Source organism: Lepus europaeus, chromosome 7 (assembly GCF_033115175.1).
Source record: "Lepus europaeus isolate LE1 chromosome 7, mLepTim1.pri, whole genome shotgun sequence".
In the NCBI taxonomy this organism is placed as follows: domain Eukaryota; kingdom Metazoa; phylum Chordata; class Mammalia; order Lagomorpha; family Leporidae; genus Lepus; species Lepus europaeus.
This window is the reverse complement of record NC_084833.1, coordinates 54,576,414-54,595,421: the sequence shown is the minus strand read 5'-3', so window position 1 is coordinate 54,595,421 and position 19,008 is coordinate 54,576,414. Positions and strand designations below refer to the sequence as shown.

Genomic DNA, 19,008 nt, shown 5'->3' with positions numbered 1-19,008 from the left:
CTGGAGGTGCTCAAATCCCTTGTGTAAAATGGCACAGTATTTGTATATAACCTATACAATTCTCTTGTAAATTTTAAATCTTTAGATTACTTATAATACCTAATATGACATAAATAGTTGTTATACTTTTAGGAAACAATGATGTATGTACATGTTCAGTACGAATGTACCTTTAAAAAAAATGAAGATTTGTTTGTTTGAAAAGTAGAGTTCCAGAAAGAGAGGAAGAGACAGATCGTCCATCTACTGGTTCCCTTCTCAAATGGCTGCAACAGCTGGGGCTGGGCCAGACCAAAGCCAGGAGTCAAACTCCATCCAGGTCTCCCACATGGGTGGCAGGGGCCCAAGCACTTGGACCATCTTCTGCTGCCTTCCTAGGCATCTTAGCTGAGAACTGGATCAGAGGTGGAACTAGGACTCATGCCAGCACCAATATGGGATGCTGGCACCACAGGCAGTAGCTTAACCCTCTATACCACAATGCTGGCCCCCAAAACACACCTTTTTAAAAAATGTTTTCATTTGTGCTTTGTTGAATCTGAGGCTGCAGAACCTGCATATATGGGGACTCTCCTGGGCAGGGCACATATGTGCATAAACGAACCGTGGAAGATGATGGCATCCTAATGTGTAGTAGGTGCCTGCAAGATGGGAAATGTAGTGTGGAACACCGGTGCAGCTAGTGTGCACAGAGGGAAGGCGCTGCTTAGGCCCTCCCACCTTTTTCTTTACTCTCTTGGAGCTGGACAAAGCTGAAAGCTCAAGGACTGACAAACCACAGTGCCAGACTCATAGACCTACAGCACTAGGTAGGAAATGCAAATGAGCAACATGGTGTGGACACCTTAACTTTGGTATGAGGATGCGATAGTGACAAGGAAGTGAGGAAATGGGAAAACACAATCCATTTAGAGCACTACTTAGCATCAGATCATCATTGCTCAGTGGGAATATGGTTTTTCCATTTCCAGATCTTCCCATTTTCAAAGGAATCTAGAAATATAAATATGTGAAATCTCTTGAGTTTTAATTATTGGCTATTAAGCTAGGTTTAGTTGTAGGTCAACTGAAGACTATGCCCGCAGGTTATGGCCTCTCGGTAAAAGGATCATGGGGTCACTTGTGCAGGCAAGAAGAGAATTATCAGACAAGGGGTGGGGTGGCCTGGGGTGCAGTGATTAGGGAGAGAGTGAGAACTAAAGTCTCGGAACAAATGAGCTCTCCTGAGTCTCCAGCTCCCCTGTGACCTCTGAAATGGATTGGAGTGCAGGACCGAAAGCCCAAGTGAAGGACTGTTTGATGTGTGTGTGCTTGGCCAGCTTCAAACAAGACCGTTGGAAGCCAGAACAGCCCCACGTGGTCTTGGATGTACTGCTGCATTTATATGTTTGAACTTTAACAACCAAAGTTGTCCCTTTTACTTTGCAAACCACAGATTATGATTTGGTACTTTAATCATGCATGAAAGGTATAGTGCATCTATGTAAATAAGAGAACAAAGAAGTTTTCTAAATGCTTTAATTTTTTGGCACACATATTTCTGCACCTTTTAGGCTCTTCTTGCTAGAAAAAGGAGAGCTAGTGATACATTTATTAATGACATTTTAAATATGTGCTTTAAAAATGAGTAAAGGTGGTAATGTACCTCTTAGGGATGTTAATAATAAATTAAGAGTATAATGGCTGCCATAAGAGAGAAAATGAAAGATTAGTATTAGCAAAAAACAAAACGAAACAGCCTAAAAATTAATTTGGAAATACAATAGTTAAGCCAGGAATATCCAAACAGAAAAACATTAGTTTCAGCATTCTACTCCATGCATTTTTTTGATGACTAGTAAATTACAGAATGCAGAATCCTGCACGTGATGGACACAGATTGAATGTCTCTCATCTGAAAACCTGGAATTAGAAATGCTCCCAAATCTGAAACCTTTCAAGCATTGATATGATGCCACAATGGAAAATTGCACGCCACAAAACTATGTTTCATGCATAAAATTATTTAAAATATTGTATAACATTACCTTTAAGGCTCTGGGTGAAAAATACATGAATTTTGTGTTTAGACCTGGATTCCATTCCCAAGATATAGCATTATGTAAATGCAAAATTTCAAAATAAAAAAATCCAAAATCTTGGACACTTTTGGTCCAAAGCATTTTGGATAAGGAATACAGAATCTGTAGTAGTCATTCAGCAAAGATTTGTTGACTAGCATTACTTTTTAAAAACAGTAATTTTCACCAGCAATAATTTTTCTGTAACTCAGATAAAAATAAAAGCTTGTAAAAGTAATTTTCTGAGGATTCTTTTAAAAGTATATTCCTCTAGAGGCTATATCATCATCAGGAGAAAGAAAAGGAAAATGTGTTACGTGCTAAGAAATGACTCCAACTCATTTTGTTTGAGAAGAGCACTTGGCCGCTGTCTGGTCTGTAGCTCCCACTGACTGCAGTGCCATCAGCATCCTTGGTCTCCTGCTGTTGCTCTGTTTACTTTGGCTTGACAGAGATTGGGTCTCAAGTCGCAGAAATCTCCATGGCTTTCAGCCGCTAAAGCTTTCCTCCCTTCTTTTACTTTTGCCTGGCTCAGATAGATGTGCCAGGTTGTATAAGTGTCTCCCTTTCAGAGCTGAAGAAAGGGTCTGGACCGTAGAACAGTAGAGAACCGTTGGTCTCAGTGACCCCTTGGCCCTCAGCTCACCTGATGAGTGGCCTGATGAGCTCTTTGTTTCACGTGTTCATGCTATGCACAGCTCCTTTCCCCCACTGGGATTTTATTAGACCATAGGCTAGAGAGGCTGTGAGAAGTTTGGGAGGTGGGAGGGCCTAGGATCCAGAGGGATTGCAGCAAGAAGAAGGGAGTTCCTTTGGTGAACTCCACAGTCCAAAGGCAGCCCTGAGTTGATTCCAGCTAGAAACCAAGGGTGAACTTTCTGCTTTTGGTCCTTTTAGTTTCCCCAACTGGGGTCAGGATATGTATCAGGGGAGAAACCAGCCTCAGGTGTGTGTTCTCATGCCTTTCTCCTCTAGACTTCAGCTTCCAGGCATCGCACAGTTGTTTTGGGTTGACTCTTGGGCTCTTCTGGGCTTTTAGCAGTTTTCTTTGATTCGTCATTAGGGTTGCTATCATCGGCCTTCTCTTCCTTTACTACTTTGGTTTCAATCATTTCTTTCTGCTGACTTTTGTTTGTAAAAGGGAAGGCCTTCACATACCTTCAGGCATAAACATAAAATTAATGTCAGAGACTTAAAATTAACACCAGAGACTTCTAAAAGCACGTAAAACAATAGGTAATGCTTTGCATGTGAGTGCACATATTGGCACCTTTATTTCAGAGCAATATGTAATGTATGCACGCTCCAACACATTAACACATCCCACTTTAATGCACCAATTTAAATCAGCCAAACTTTAGGCTGGCTTCACAACTCTGCCCCCCAAAACAAAGAACCCAAAACCAAACAAAGCATAAAAATTTTCCACAGATTCAAAGGGATACCCAGATATAGACACCTTAGATATAGACATCTACTTTTAAGGTCTGGATAAGAAGCATCTGTTGAAATAATACGCAAGATAGATAGGGAGCACAGAGATGTGCCAACAACCCCACCTTTTAACGTAGCAAACCGCGAGGCCGGCTGCAGCACCAAAGAAGAGGAGAGCGAGCACCAGAAGCGCTGTGGGAACTCCTGGAGGAAAGAGAGACAAGGCTGGGTGGTCATCACCTGAGCTTGTGTGTATGATGCACTGAGGTTTTGCCTGTATATGCGATTGCAGTAACTGATAGCACAGGGGAAAAGGCTTCTCTGACTGCTTATGCTGCGGGGCCTGCCTCAGCTTCTATACTTCTTGCCCGTCTAATCCTGTCTATTCTAGAAGTTACAACATGACAGATGGGCTTCCACTTATCCTCTGCTGCCTGGAAAAGGGATGACTGGAATGAAGTCATAGGAATTTATGGTGTATCTGTTTAAAAGAACGTCTACATAATAGTAATCTATTTTTAAGTCTTTGAGTTTTCAACAGTGATGCTCTTTTACACTACTGGTTTTTAATCACGAGGGTTTGTTGCATCTCTTAAGTTCTCTATGAAAACTGACTTTGTGAAAGTTGAGTTTGCATTAAGCTTTTCTCTGAATTTGGCAGATCCTGAGTGCCCAATCTGGAGACAGACTGCAACTTAGGTACAAGGGAGCTTCAGAAGGTTTTTGGAAAAATGCAGTTAAAAGATAATTTCCATGAACTTTCTGAAGCCCCTCATATTGTTAAACAAGAATACACATAACATAGGCTCAGAAAGTGTTTACCTCCAAACCCAGCAGCTTCATTCTTGAATGTAGCTTTATTTTCAGTATATTGTTCAGATTCTGTAGACACGGTGCTAGTGTCTGTAACAGTTTCTGTGATGCAAATCATTTTGGTTCTCCGTGGAGCCAAAGTGGAAGCCGAAGCTGGAGTAGTACCAAGGGCAGGTGTCGCTGGGTAAGGGGACGATGCTGAGTAGGTACTGTCACTGACTGCAAACTCTGTTGTGTACATTGGACTTTGAGTGTCGAACATGGGGTCATTGGTGGTCATAATTTCTGGAAGGCACGAGTTAACCCAAGTATCTGTTGGGAGAGGGCAAAATGAAGTAAGAATTAAATAAGGCAATGGTGTCCTGTTTTTAGCCTTAGAACCCTGAACCCCACACCCCTTACACTGCAGCCAGAATGGTCTCACCAAAAATGCAGATGTAATCCTTCCTTCCTTCCGTAGCATCCTCAGTGCCTACCTCCACTGCATGGTTTGTAAGGCCCTCTGTGATCTGTGGTCCCAGCTGACAAGGGCAGCAGACTCACTGCGCAGGCCTTCTCTCGTTGCTCCCGCCACACTGAAATGCCTGTAGTTCTCTAATAGGCCTTCTCTCCACACTCGACCGTGATGCTTTCCTCACCTTTAAGACTCTTGGCTCTTCTTTATTCAGCTCACTCTTAATATTCTTCAGCTTTCTCCTACTGTCCTTCAACTCAGATCAACCACATTGTTCTCAGCAGACTTGCTGACAGAATGGGTCCCAGGCATGTGCTTTAGTACCTCTGTGCAGTTCCCTTTGTCCCAGTTCTCACTGCATTTGTCCCCACTGACCTGTGAGTACCCCAGAAACAGGAACCTTGTCTGTTTTGGTCATCGTAGTATTTACACTGTGCCTGGCACATAGGACATGCTTAACAAATATTTGATAAATAAAGAAGGAAGTAAAAGTGAGAGGAAGGTGGGATTAGATGGGGAGCCCAAAGACACACATGTGATATCACTTTAGGACAAGATCTGCTAAAGCCAGCTTTGTCTGTGTTCATCAGAAAGAAAGAGAACTGAGGGAGGGATGTGAGTTTGCTTTCTAAGTAGATGAGTGTGGTAGAGAGGGAGCTAACATATGCTGAGCATCTTACTCTATCTTACTGCTATGGCAGTAGATGTTAAAATAAGTATCTCTTGGAACAGTTTTGTCCAACCCTTATTCAAACAGGAAGAAAATGAAATTGAGAGAAATTGAATACTTACCCAAAGTCACATACTTCTGACTGGCAGAGCTATGCAATACATTATAATATGAATTTGTGTCTATTTTAAACTTCTGTTTGTGGCAGAGGGTACTGTCAACTAGAATGTTGGCTATGAAGAAAAATCTATAAAGATGCTTAATTTTTGAAAATTAAATGAAGTAAAATACCAACCAAGGGATGGATCTAATGATAACACATTTTAGCCATCCATGTACTGAATTTTTTTTTTTAAAGATGTTTGTGGGGGCCAGCGCTGTGGCACAGCAGGTTAACACCCTGGCCTGAAGTACCAGAATCCCATATGGGCGCTGGTTCGAGACCCGGCTGCTCCACTTCCAACCCAGCTCTCTGCTATAGCCTGGGAAAGCAGTAGAAGATGGCCCAAGTCCTTGGGCCCCTGCTCCCACGTGGGAGACCCAGAAGAAGCTCCTGGCTCCTGGCTTCAGATCGGCACAGCTCCGGCCGTTACGGCCAGTTGGGGAGTGAACATTCGGATGGAAGACCTCTCTCTCTCTCTGCCTCTCCTCTCTCTGTGTAACTCTGACTTTCAAATAAATAAATTTTTTTTTTTTTTAAAAAGATGTTTGTGGGCTGGCACTGTGGAGCAGCATGTTAAAGCCACAGGCTGCAGCGTCGGTATCCCATATGGGCCCCAGTTCTAGTCCCAGCTGCTCCTCTTCCCATCCAGCTCTTTGCTATGGCCTGGGAAGACAGTATAAGATGGCCCAAGGCTTTGGGCCCCTGTGCCTGCATGGGAGACCCAGAAGAAGCTCCTGGCTCCTGGCTTTGGATCAGCTCAACTCTGGCCGTTGCAGTCATTTGGGGAGTGAACCATCAGATGTAAGACCTCTCTCTCTCTCTCATTGTGTCTTTCAAATAAATAAATTAAAAACAATGTCTGCTCATTTATTTGAAAGAGCTAGAGAGAGAGAGAGAGAGAGAGAGAGAGTTAAAGATATCAGGATCCGGCCACAACAGCCAGGGCTGGGCCAGCCCAAAGCCAGGATCCAAGAGCTTCTTCTGGGTCTCACACCTGGGTGGCAGGGGACCAAGGACTTGGGTCATTTTCCCAGACACATTAGCAGGGATCTGGGGCAGCTGGGACTCAAACTGGCACCCCCTTGGGATGCTGGCATCACAGGCCGCAGTTTTACCTGCTACACCACAAATTTTTACACAAATAAAACCACATGAACTGTCTGCGTTGGGGTTGTAGACCCTGACAGCCTGCTGGGCTGCTCTTTCCACAGTGGCTTTAGAGGTTCTTGGAGGAAACGCCATGAACAATCCCAGCACAGAAGGCTTTGTTGTACCTCAGCAGCATCTCCAGCGCCTTGATGTTGTAGAACAGGAACTTTGAGAAGCCACTGGGCAGCATGTGCTTGTTGTCTTGTTGTTCTAGTGACCAATGCTGTGCCCTTGATCCTTCATACCCTGTTGTCAGTACCTCTGGGTTTCTGCCGGTTATACTTAATCCTGACATATTGGTGCAGCTGGTGGTGGATGAACTTGGTCCTTTTGTGATGATCTTGGACTTTAGGAAGGGTCTGAGAGTAGCCAGGATATTGAGCAAGACATGGCTACCATAGGTGCCCTGAACTTTCAACCCTATTTCTATCCTTCAGTACATGCTAAGTTCTTCCAAGTAATGAACACTTTTAAATATCATGAAGAAAAGCATACTGAGATAAATATGCTATGTGGGAACTGAAGCTACACTGACAAAGTGTTGATGGAACAAAGGCATAAACCTCGGTCATCTTAGTGCCTTGCCTGAAAGTAAATCAAATCCCCTGAGAGACTCCTTTACCCCTGCATTCTTGCAAGGGGCCAGTTGAGTCCCACACCGTGTACTCTTCCACACCCATCCTCTGCATTCTTTTCCAAGTTTGAAAGCCCAAGAAAACCCTGTAAGAAGAAACGCACCTCTGCCTACTGCCCCCCAACCTCGACCCTTAGCCCATCCTAAGATACATTAAGATCCAGCCTGCTATAGGACTGGGCCCTCTGCCCAGTCTCTGTGCATGCTGGCAGTTGGCCACCTCTGTGAATTTATTTTCCCTTGAATTTGTTTTGGCTGTGAGTTCATATCCTGTCTCCTTTCTGCTCTGCTCCCCTTTTTCTTACAGGTATGGTTTCCCCTTCTTGGAGGACAGAGGCAGTATTTTGATAAGCATCAGGGTAGATCCCTGGGGATTCAGAGGAGCTGGCATTTAGGCATCGTATGGAGGATTAATGAGTTCATTCGACAAATATTTACAGAGAACCAACTCCATACCAGGCACTGCTCTGGGTGTTAGGGACATGGTGCAAACATGACAATGTCTCTGCTCTTAAAGGGCTTGTATTCATTAGGATGATAGCAAGATAATTTTAAAAAATAATAAATATACCAGAAATTTCAAAGGATAATAAATGTTGAAAATAAAGTGAAACATAATACAAATTAAACTGGTGGGGCAAAGGGGTGGGCCACAGATCCTGTGAATAGGGTGATTTTAAGAAAAGGTCTCTTGGGGAGGTGATACTGAAGCTGAGATCTGAATGGTGAAAGGTAGCTAGTCATTGAAGATCTAGGGCAAAATCACCCAAAGAAGACAAAGTTCAAGAGCCAGAAGTTGAATGAACTCAGCCATTTGATGAGTAGCAAGGCCAGGGTGACTGGAAACAAAGCAGCTCATCTCAAATAGAAGAGGGAATAGAATATCCCACTCAACAGGAATAGCATGATCCAAGAGTCTGAAAGTTTGGAAGTGCAGGCATGTTAGAAAAATGATGAGGGACTAGAAAGACAGTGTGGCTAGAGGGTAGGGGGTGTGTGATTGGGACTATGAAAAACTGCCAGCAGGAGATGTGACTAGGAAGAGAGACAGGAGTTAGAGGATCAAGATTCACAATTGCCTTGTGCAAGAATTTGGAATTCTGCAGGAGAGGTCATTTCCAACTTTGGTCCACAAGCCTCCTATATTACATACCAAAGTTCTCTTCTGTGTCCACTACTCTGGAGTGGAAATTCATTGAAGGCAGTGGAATGGAGAAGTGACAGAATCATCAGAAGAGGTGTGTGGTTGGTGAAATACAGAGGAGAAAGTACAACTTGGGAGCAAAGAACGAGACGATTTTGGCTGCACCAAAGTAGGAGAATTAAGAAATGTCAAGAATTCTAAAGTTTAGATCTTAGAGATCTAAGTGACTCTCAACCTTGGCTGCAGGTTGCAATTATCTGGTTGCAATCACTGATGCCCAGAACCACCCAGGCCTGGCATGTTACTGATGTGTGGTCACCCTGGCAGGTGCTAAATAAAAATTGCATGGCACAGTGCAGTTAGCTCAAGATGGGAGTACTGGATCTGTTCTTTATTGACTGGGAAAGCAAGCGAAGTACACTCTGAGCATCACTTACCCTCCTAAAAGTAGAATTGAAACACCAGTGTCATTTCATTGAGGATTAATGAGATAGTAAATGTCTAGGCCAGCATAGTGTCTGGGCATATTCCGAAAGAGCTGCAAGAATTTGTTACCTCGGCCCCTCTGTTCATATGTGTGACTGAGAAGGCCACAGTGTGAGAGCAACAGCAATCTGGCCTGGTGGTCCCTAATTGATCACAGGCACAGTATATCCCCAAATTATGAATACAAGTTCTCTAGAATGTGGAAAAGTGCTCTAATAGGTATTAAACCCAGAGTGTAGTCAATACCTAAGAGGCTACAAAGGAGTAAGAGGTATGGGAAGGCTTCCTGGAGAAGGTGGCCCTTGAGATTTGAAAAAAGAATAGGCGTTAGCCTGAGGAGGAGGAGGATGGGCATTGCAGCAGAGGAAATGGCACGAAACCAATGGTGCACACAGAGCATTAACAGCCCTTTGGTCTGGTCCCCAAACCTGATAAGGACAGCAACAACAAAATCATTGGGTTTGGGGTTAAGGTTTCTTTGGTTCCCAAACCAGCAATAATAAAGACTTAGGGTTACTTTGATCCTCAGACTCTGCAAGGTAGCAATAAAAAGGGAAATTACAAAAAGAAAAAAATTAGAGTAAGGTTAGAATTAGCATTAGGATGATTTCTGGGCTTCTGTTCAGACAGTATTATCCTTATAGATGCATGAGACAGCATATGTTCACGTTTATTCACCTAAGCTTTATTTGCAATATCAAAATATTGGAAATAGGCCAAAAGTCCATCCAGAGAGGCCTGGGTGAATGGACTGAGATGGCCTCTCGGTGAAACACTATGCATGCGTTAAAAATGAACAATGTCTATGAACTGATATGGTGCAATTTCTAGGATTTAAGTGGGAAAAGCCAAATATAAAGCAGTGCATACACTAGTTTTTTTGTAAGAAAGGGAAGTAGACTCTTCCTTACTATTCCACACATACAAGCACAACCCTTTATACAGAAAGCAAAACAGAGCAATAAATCAGAAATGGATAAAAATGGTATTTGGAAGCTGGAAGGAATGGGAGTAAGACTTCTCTGAATCTACTTCTCAAAAAGTATATTTTGTACTTTTGAACCATGTAAATGTTTATGCTTATTCAAAAAATCAGACAAAGGGCTGGTGCTGTGGTGTAGTGGGTAAAGCCACCATCTGCAGTGCCAGTATCACATATGGGTGCTGATTCAAGACCTGGATGCTCCACTTCCGATCCAGCTCTCTGTTATGGCCTGGGAAAACGGTAGAAGATGGTTCAAGTCCTTGGGCCCCTGCACCCACGTGGGAGACCTGGAAGAAGCTCCTGGCTTTGGCCTGGCCTGGCCCCTGCCGTTGTGGCCATTTAGGGAATGAACTAATGGATGGAAGATCTCTCTCTCTCTCTGTCTTTCCCTCTCTCTCTTTAACTCTGCCTTTCAAATAAATCATATCTATGATTTATATGTACATATGTATGTACATATATACATATGAGTGTATGTAATTTCCTAGCCATCTACTGAAAAATACTGAGAAGCAGTGAAAACTCCAGTGGTGATGTGCATTAACCAGCCTTTTTTTGCTGTAATGAAATACTTGCATCAGGCTAGCTTGATAAAGAGAAGAGGTTTATTTGACTCAGTTTTGTAGGCTTAAAGTCCAGATCACGGTGTGGGCCCCTGCAAGGGCCCCATGGCAGATGGAAGGTGCAAGTATGGGAGGAAGGGTTCACATCTTCATAAAGGAAACCAGCAAGAGACCAGGTGGGGCAGACTCAAGCTTTTATGACAATTTGCTCTTGGGAGAACTCAGCCTCAGACCAGTATTTCTATCTGGGGGCAGCACCCACAGTGATCCAAGAACCTCCCATTAGATCCTACCACTTCAACATTGCCATGCTGGCAGCCAAGCTCCCAAGACATGGACCTCTGGTGGCGGGGAGGGAGCAAACAACATCCAAACATAGTATGATAACAATTTACATCCAGACCTTGGTTTCTAATTAACATTCTCCTATTGAAAAGAACTGGCACTCCTTGGAGAAATAAATGGCTCATTCTACATCTGGGACAGAGAAAGTATAGAGTGAGCCTGGGATACGTTATTGTGTCTAGAAGCAAGGAAATACTAAAAAAATGAATGAAAAGACACAAAAGTCAACTAGAAAGGGCTCCTACTTGCCAGATATAGAACAGTTTGAGCATCAGAAAAATAGAGGAATAATAATTGTAAAATTGATGACATACTGTGTCTGTCAAATAAGCAAAGTGCCAGTGTCTGTGGTAGTATAAGGGGAAAGGAAAAGTTGTGTGTATGAAGAGGTGTGTGTGTGTGTGTGTGTCTGTGAGAGAGAGAGAATTTCTTCATCAAAGATACCAGCTAATATATGTAGGAGGAAGGATAGATTTGGAAAAATCACCATTTTACAACTCCCCATATAGTAACTGATTTCAGCAGGAATCATCAGTGCCTGCTTAAATAGGCAGTAGGTAGCTGGAAGATCATCTGGGAAATGTGCTTGGTGCCAAAATATCCCACTGTAGTTTATCTACTAATTGAAGAGGGGATGACATATTGCTATAATTTTATTAGAGAGATCTGACCTTTACTACCTTAGTGAAATGATTGAAACTAGCATATTTAATAGTGGGACTTATTAAGTGATATTAAGTGCATTTTGTTGTGGTATAATCCAAAGTACATAATATCATCTATGAAATATTTTTGCCTGAAATATTGAACAAGCCTCTAGGTCTAACGTAGTGCACAGGGAAAGAGGGTGGGATTACAAGTTAAATGGAACCATGAAGAAACGGACAAATGTAGGTCTTCTTTCCCTGGCTCCTTATTGTCTGGTCCACAAGGCTGGCTATTGTATCATCACATTGACAGCTGGCAGGAAGGCTGGGGAAGTAAAAAAGCAAGGACATTCGACACTATGGCCTGGTATGCGGTAGGCTGGCATGTGAATCACCAATTCTCCAGCCAAAGATGATAGGCTGAAGAGGCAGAGAAGAGAAAGAGGATAGTAAAAAAATGTGTCAGAAGATCTATATTTCAGTCTTGACTTTGCCACTGTTTGTAGGTCTTTGGACATGCTAAACCCCCATTCTGAACTCCAGTTATTTCATCCATGAAGTCAGGGACTTGGACAAGGTGTCCCTTAGGGCTTTTCCTATGCCAGAGCCCCTTGACTTCAAAAACTGCTTAGATCCTATATTGCCTTTCTGGGATAGGTTTGCTAACGTTGGCTGGTTACATTTACCTTTTAGATCTTAGTGAATGATTTTGAACTGTATCTTGGATATGACTACTAGATGCCTAGCATTTATAGAATCAGATATATGAGCAATGTGAGGAGTAATGAATCTGATGGGTTCTTGTGACAAACTGAGAACACATATTTAGTGAAAGAAAAACTTCCCAAGAAATGACATAGGTAAAGCACTTGGGCTAAGGCAGCCAAGGTCTGCAGTCAAGGTCATGTGGCAGGACAGCATGACCATGAGCAAGTCAGCTCTTCTCTTGAGGCTTCAATTTCTTTTAGGAAATGGGGATTGGATCTTGTTCTTTAAAATGCCACTATAGTGTCAGCATTTCCTCCCCTATAAAACAATATAGGATGGAGGAAAGAGCACAGTTTCAGAGTTGGAGCTGAATTTGAGCCTTTATAGTAATGAGAGCTTAGACAAATGCACCAGATCCTCTGTGCTATGTTTATCTGCAAAATGGGGAAGTTGTCAGAGTTCAGTGAAACAACCTAGTACATTGCTTTCTCCACTGTGGATGCATACATACTTATGTATGTTTGTACATTGGTTTCCTTGCCTTCTGCCTGAAGAGGTGGTGCAAGTGGTAACTGAGCCACCTGGGTTGCCTTCTGCCTATGTTTCTCTAACTTTTTCCATGCAAGAGACACATTGCCACCATTCGTTAAAGAGATAGTTGTAGGAGAATATTGCCGATTGCTTCTGCTGCCTATCAGAGTTACTCTTCCCATACGGGCCACAGAATTAGAGATACCCAGAGAACATATCCCACAAGGAGAGGCTACCGATCTGACTCACCAGATGAGTTGTAACAGTAGGCCCCAAATGTTCTGCTAAGTGGAGCTCTCCAAATCAGGACACCCAACCCATTCTTTCCACATTTGGGATTTGGGAGAATCCGAGGGATGACTGAGAACCCTTCTTCAACCCATGCATAGCTGTAAGAGAAACCACTGTAATTGAGTGGACAAATGGCTGGAAGGCAACTTCTCACTGCTGAACAAGAGCACAGAGCTGGAGAGCTCTGACTATGTTAGAGAATCCAGCTGTTTCTTACCTGCAAGTCTCAAAGCCAAACTTCCATGCCGCTTCAACCTGGTCTTTGCTGGCCAAAGTTAGTCCCAGCAGCCTGCAGGCCTCCTTGGCTTCTGTGAAATTTAACTGCCGGTCTACCTTTTTGTTCACAAGGGTGACCCCCACAATTCTGCATGGCAGCATGATGGAAAGCTCTGCAAAGGAATCACGTAGGTCCTCAGTTTGTGCTGTCTTTGGTTCCAGTATTTAGGTTCTCCTTCCTAGCACAAAAGTAGTGTCCTGTAGCAGCAGGGAGGTCTTGAATGGCTGTGACTGGGGTTTAGAAATAAGAGGCACAGGGGCCAGTAATTTCCTACAAAGACAGGCTGCTGAGTTAGGTGGATGCTTGCGCTGGTCCAAGCTGTAAATCTCACCAGATCAGAGTCCATCTTACTTCACTGTGTTAAGGTATGTTCATTATTGGGGCTTTGGCTACCAATTTCTGGAGTAGGATTTAGTTGATAAAGTTGCTGCAAACCTCTTTGGAGTTTGTAAAATGAAGCATCTGAATACTGGGCATTTGGCCTACTGGTTAAATGCCTGTTAAGCCATGTGTGTCCCACATTGGGGCACTTAGGTTCGATATACAGCTCTGACTCCTGACTCTACCTGCCTGCTAATGCATACCCTGGGGAGCAGTGGTGATGGCTCAAAAAATTGGGTTCCTTTCACCTAAGTGTGAGACCCAGATTGAGTTCCTGACTCCTGACTTCGGCGCTAGCCACGCCCTGGTGTCCACAGACATTTGGAGAGTGGAAGGGAGCATATTTTCTCCCTCTGCCTCTCAAATAAGTCAATAAATCCATAATTTTAAAAAACAAAGCATTTGAGACTTTAAGATAGAATTTAGTGCTCTGGTTAGTAGAATAGTTAGCAATTCTCTAATTCAATGTAGTTTGGGGACACCATTATTTCTAATGAGCTGAAAAATGTTGTAACAGAATGTGAGCTCTCTGTTCCTGGAGAAGCTGGGCAGTAAATCTTCAAGGCAGAGAAACTAAATAAAGGAAGTAGAGTTTGAGAGTCAGACCTGGACTTGAATCTAGCCTTTGTTGATTGCTAACTCTTGAATTTGGGCTAGTTACTTCCCCTCTTTGAGCCTCCATTTCCTTATTTATAATCTCAAGAGAGTAACAGTATCTAACGAATAGGACAAGAGTTAAAGGGTTGAATTCCAATAAAAATATTCCTGCCACATGACGGGTGGCCCATAGTCATAGCCAATATGATATCTTTAAGGCATCTTGGTTTCTGTCTGCTAGTAATTGATCTTCCTGGGAAAACTGAGGCGTTTGAGTGGTTAAGATGTGAATATTTTTACTCAAAACCTAATGGATTTGGGAGTTCTTTTGACCTCTTCCCTCTGCATTCTGAGATTTGTAGACTTGTATGAAATTGCCAGGTGGCATTGTATGCAAGTACATTATTCCCATGGGGCTTCATCAGTGAGAATCCATACAAGGGCATTTCAGTCTCCCAAGTCAATGCCTGAATGCAGCTCTGTGTCTTGAATTCCCAAACGCTTTGACCACTTGCTAGGTTGGTATTTAACGGGAATTTTTTTCGTAAGCATGGGGGGAGCAAGCTTGTTGTATTCTGAAACAGAGGCTGGGGGCAGGATGTGTCTCTGAGGCACAATGTCTGTGAATGGGCTTGTTAGTTACCAGACCCTGCTGTCACCAAGGGACACTAGAGAGTTACCACCTGAATATGAGTGTTTGTGATTGGGTGACAGAGCAGCTTCATCTGATTGTAAGTACCACTAATACAACATTTATCCTAATACTAATAGTTGTTCCAACACCTGTCGCCTGTTAGTGTTACTCTCTGCTAAACCCTGTCCTTTTAAAGACAAAATTGAGGCTCAGGGAGATTAAGTAACTTTCATAAGACCAAAGACTTAAAGAAATTTTGGGGCGACTTGGGGGCACAAACCCAATTATGCCTACAACCCCAGTTCTTAATTATGACCCTGTTCTGCCTTCTGCTGTGCTACGGGGTAGATCCACAAACACACAGACAATATAGAACTGAAATCTCTGAACATATCACTTACCCGGGAACTTGACTCCTGTTAACTCATCAGCTTACTGTAACTCAACTTCTTATGTCTACTTCTTTAGGAATTAACTGTAGAGAAGGTTTATTTTTCACTCTCTCATCAGACCTAGTTTTTACTGTAAATATAATTCAGAGAGAAATGATAGACCTATTCTGGATGACCTAGCTTTGGATAATTCTTCTATTTGGCTTTGGGGACCTTGAGCAAGCCAGTATTCTTATATGGAAAATGAGAATGGTTTTATCTTCTCAGGGTTTTTTTTTTCAGAATTATTTTAGGTAATTTGTACATAAGAGCAGCTAAATCCATAGTAGGCAGTCAACAACTATTAGTCAATTTTATGCTTTCCTATTTTGTTTAGGAATAAAAATAGGAGCTAGAATCTAAGAGGAGATCCTCCAGTTACCCATTCCTTAAGATTTTTCAGGAAATAGCAGGCATAGTAGCAATAGTATATGTTTAGGAGTCACACAGAGTGAATTCAAGTTCAAATTTAAGTTACTGCCCGCATGACATTGGGTAAGTTGCATGGCCTCACTGAGCCTGTTTCTTCTTTCTAGAGAGAATTGAAGAAAACTGTATGTACGTATTTAACTCTGGATCTCTACATAATCTCTCAAACAAGTTCTTATCTCCACTCACCCTCTTTACCACCTTATTCTTCAGTCATGGTTATGATAACTTTGAACTGCTTCTAAAATTTTAATTCCCTTAGGAATTTTTTTTGGCCATTAGTGAGGATGCTCCAAAGAGTGTGATGGAATCATTGTCCAAGAACAATTTCTAAAATAGTTTGAACAATGGTAACAATGTGGGAAAAGAGAATAGTTTCCTCAAGTGGGATTTCAAAGAACATCAAACTATTTGAAAGTAACAGTTCTGGTATGAAAAAAATCAATCATTTATGCTAACCTCTTCATAAATTTAAATATGTGAAGCAACTTTGAATGTTTGTTTCCAGCATATTCTGTATCTCAGTGCATTGTTCAGAATAGGAACATACACTTCTCCTTAAAAGTGCTCAGATTGTCATTTGCCCAGAGCTGTAATAAGTGACTTGTGGTTACAAATTTTTACCAACAGTGCAAACTGAGATCTTCATGTAAGCATCTCAAAAGCCCAGAAATCACTGTCAATTCCTTGGGGAGGGAGCTGCTGGTGAATTTTCAAACCAAGTTTTTATGGATATTTCCCCCAGTTAATTTGTTGCATATTAAACTTATTTCACATTTAAAACATTGCCTTCTACTTAGATTATACTAAATTGAGATTAAAATAATTATGCTGGCACATCCAAAAAATTTAAAACAGTTCAGTATTTAGTGACAGTTACCTATTTTTTCCAAGATTAGTGATTGCTTTAAACTTTTCACAATCTTGGTACAGTTTTTCAGTGAAACACTTTTAAAAGCAAATGGCTTCTCCCCAACATTTGATATTCCCAGAAAAAAATATTCCTAATCAAAAATAAAAGTAGAAATGACATAAAGGTAAATAGAAATCGTTTAGTAAAGTTGACGACACGGTGGGAACATTTCTGGCAGAGCAGTACCATCCAGTAGATCTTGACATTGAGGGCCCCCCCACCCATCCCAGAAACCGTGGTCAAGAACTTGGTAGGCTTAGGGTAGTTCCCAAGATCTTGTCTTGCTTCCACTTCAAAATCTGGTTAGAAACCTACCTTGAATTCGGAGAGAGCCTTGGGCCAGAAGCCTTGTGGGCCAGATGGAGACAAGAAGCAACAGCAGGATGAAGCACTTGGCCATTGTGCCCACCCCTTCAGAGACAGGGAAGCACCTCAGACAGCCACTGGTGGCAAGACAGGCAGATGTTCAGTCACCGGTCTGGACAGAGAGTTCTGAAAATGTGTTGAGGGCCCCACTGTGCCACTTCGTGAATGAGACATCCGGATTTCCCTGCTTTCAAACTTCAGACTCGTCAAGGTCACTAGGGGAAATGAGTGACGTCCCTTGAACGCCCAGGCTGTGCTTTGTGGATGGCTTTCTGGAAAATTTAGCTAATGCTGACTCAGAAAGCACACAAATCAGGAAGACAGATAGCAGAGTGTGAACTGCTGAAGGTTTGCCCACTTCGCATATTCCCTGTCACCCTGCCCTACAGGCTCTGTTCTCATACGGTTCATTGTCGGTGCCTGCAGAACCTGTCTCTAACAGAGACTGAGCACGGATCGGGCTTCTTTTCCTCCCACATCAGTATTCCCCTGCCAGCTGCATTGCTTTGTGATCTGTGGGTGGACTGATGCTGAGATTCATGAAAACCAATGCCCATTTACATACCAAGAACAGAACCCACGCCTTCAGTGTGACTTCTTGTTCACGCTGGAAAGCTCTGCACACCACAGGGATTTTTCTTTTTTCAAAGAAACCAGACACATATAAAAATTGATATTTACGCCGGCGCCGTGGCTTAACAGGCTAATCCTCCGCCTTGCGGCGCTGGCACACCGGGTTCTAGTCCCGGTTGGGGCACCGGATTCTATCCCGGTTGCCCCTCTTCCAGGCCAGCTCTCTGCTATGGCCCGGGAAGGCAGTGGAGGATGGCCCAAGTGCTTGGGCCCTGCACCCGCATGGGAGACCAGGAGAAGCACCTGGCTCCTGGCTTCAGATCAGCGTGATGCGCCGGCCGCAGCGGCCATTGGAGGGTGAACCAACGGCAAAAAGACAGACCTTTCTCTCTGTCTCTCTCTCTCACTATCCACTCTGCCTGTCAAAAATAAATAAATAAATAAATAAATAAATAATTTAAAAAAATTGATATTTACAAAAGTGGTGGGGGAAATTTACAAAAATTATTCTTTTCCCCTCATAAGGGGATTTTTGGCTTTACAATAATAACCACCTCAGCGATTCTCTATGTGCTCACTTTCTCTTTAATTAACTCCTCTCATATTCTGGCAGACCAAAATCTAATCTGGACTTCATCTTTCTCATTTACTGAATGTGAGGTATGAGGGGCCCACCAGAAGTTCATGGAAAGTAGAATTAAAAGATAAACTTACTTTAGTGCAAATTATTTTTTGAAATCTGAGTATAGTTTTTCATGATATGCATTTTCTGTGGACTTTTTGGAGATCCTGCACACACCTGTGCTGTGTGTGAATAGAGTGCGCTCTGCTTTCCCAGGTGGGTTTTCAGTGGTCTGGAGTTTGATTTGTGAGCAGTACCTGGGCAAAGGTTTCTGAGCTTTCTCCCAAATGAATACCTTTCATAGAAACCGTGTATGGATAACTAGTTCTCTTCTAGCTAAGTGCCACTGGTCATGAAGTTAGATATCTGTGCAGAAAATACCATAATGAAAAGAGAATCTACTCTCTGCAAACATGGGGACATCTAACAGATGAGGGAGATAACCCATAAATAAACTCCAGTGCACACCTCATGACTTGGGTGAGCACAGATCCTCAGCTCCTAGTACCTAAGAACCATGTGACTCCATCACCGTGGTACCAGGGAGACAGAGAGGCAGGAATGGTGTCTTCATCACAAAGATCTTCAAAGCTTAGATCCACGCCTGAAACTCAGCTAGCTTTCAAACGTAATTTCAATTATTGTAAAAAGAAAGAGGGAAGGAAGATAGGAAAGAAAAATGGTGAGTCATGGAAGGCAAGGCTTTGG

The 19,008-nt window shown here is 42.7% G+C and overlaps 1 protein-coding gene and 1 long non-coding RNA gene across 2 annotated transcripts in view; one reads left to right on the top strand and one right to left on the bottom strand.

Moving 5' to 3' along the window:
* Nucleotides 1-19,008, top strand: part of LOC133763178 (uncharacterized) — an 80,171-nt gene that overhangs the window by 19,708 nt on the left and 41,455 nt on the right. The gene's annotated exons all lie outside the window — the stretch shown is intronic.
* LYVE1 (lymphatic vessel endothelial hyaluronan receptor 1) lies at nucleotides 1,502-17,276 on the bottom strand. The gene is made up of 6 exons (XM_062198113.1): nucleotides 17,055-17,276; nucleotides 13,295-13,466; nucleotides 13,036-13,175; nucleotides 4,317-4,619; nucleotides 3,620-3,698; nucleotides 1,502-3,218 (listed from the first exon to the last, which is right to left on the bottom strand). The coding sequence occupies exons 1-6, from the start codon at nucleotides 17,137-17,139 to the stop codon at nucleotides 3,032-3,034; spliced, it is 966 nt and encodes a 321-aa protein (XP_062054097.1). The 5' UTR covers nucleotides 17,140-17,276; the 3' UTR covers nucleotides 1,502-3,031.

Bases quoted from the DNA above. Each gene is read 5' to 3' on its own strand.
- LYVE1 (XM_062198113.1), bottom strand. From the start codon at position 17,139: ATGGCCAAGTGCTTCATCCTGCTGTTGCTTCTTGTCTCCATCTGGCCC. The intron at 4,620-13,035 runs GTGAGTCAGATC...CTCTCCCAACAG, and splicing joins CTACTGTTACAACTCATCTG to ATACTTGGGTTAACTCGTGC. The intron at 3,219-3,619 runs GTGGGGTTGTTG...TTATGCCTGAAG, and splicing joins GCGGTTTGCTACGTTAAAAG to GTATGTGAAGGCCTTCCCTT.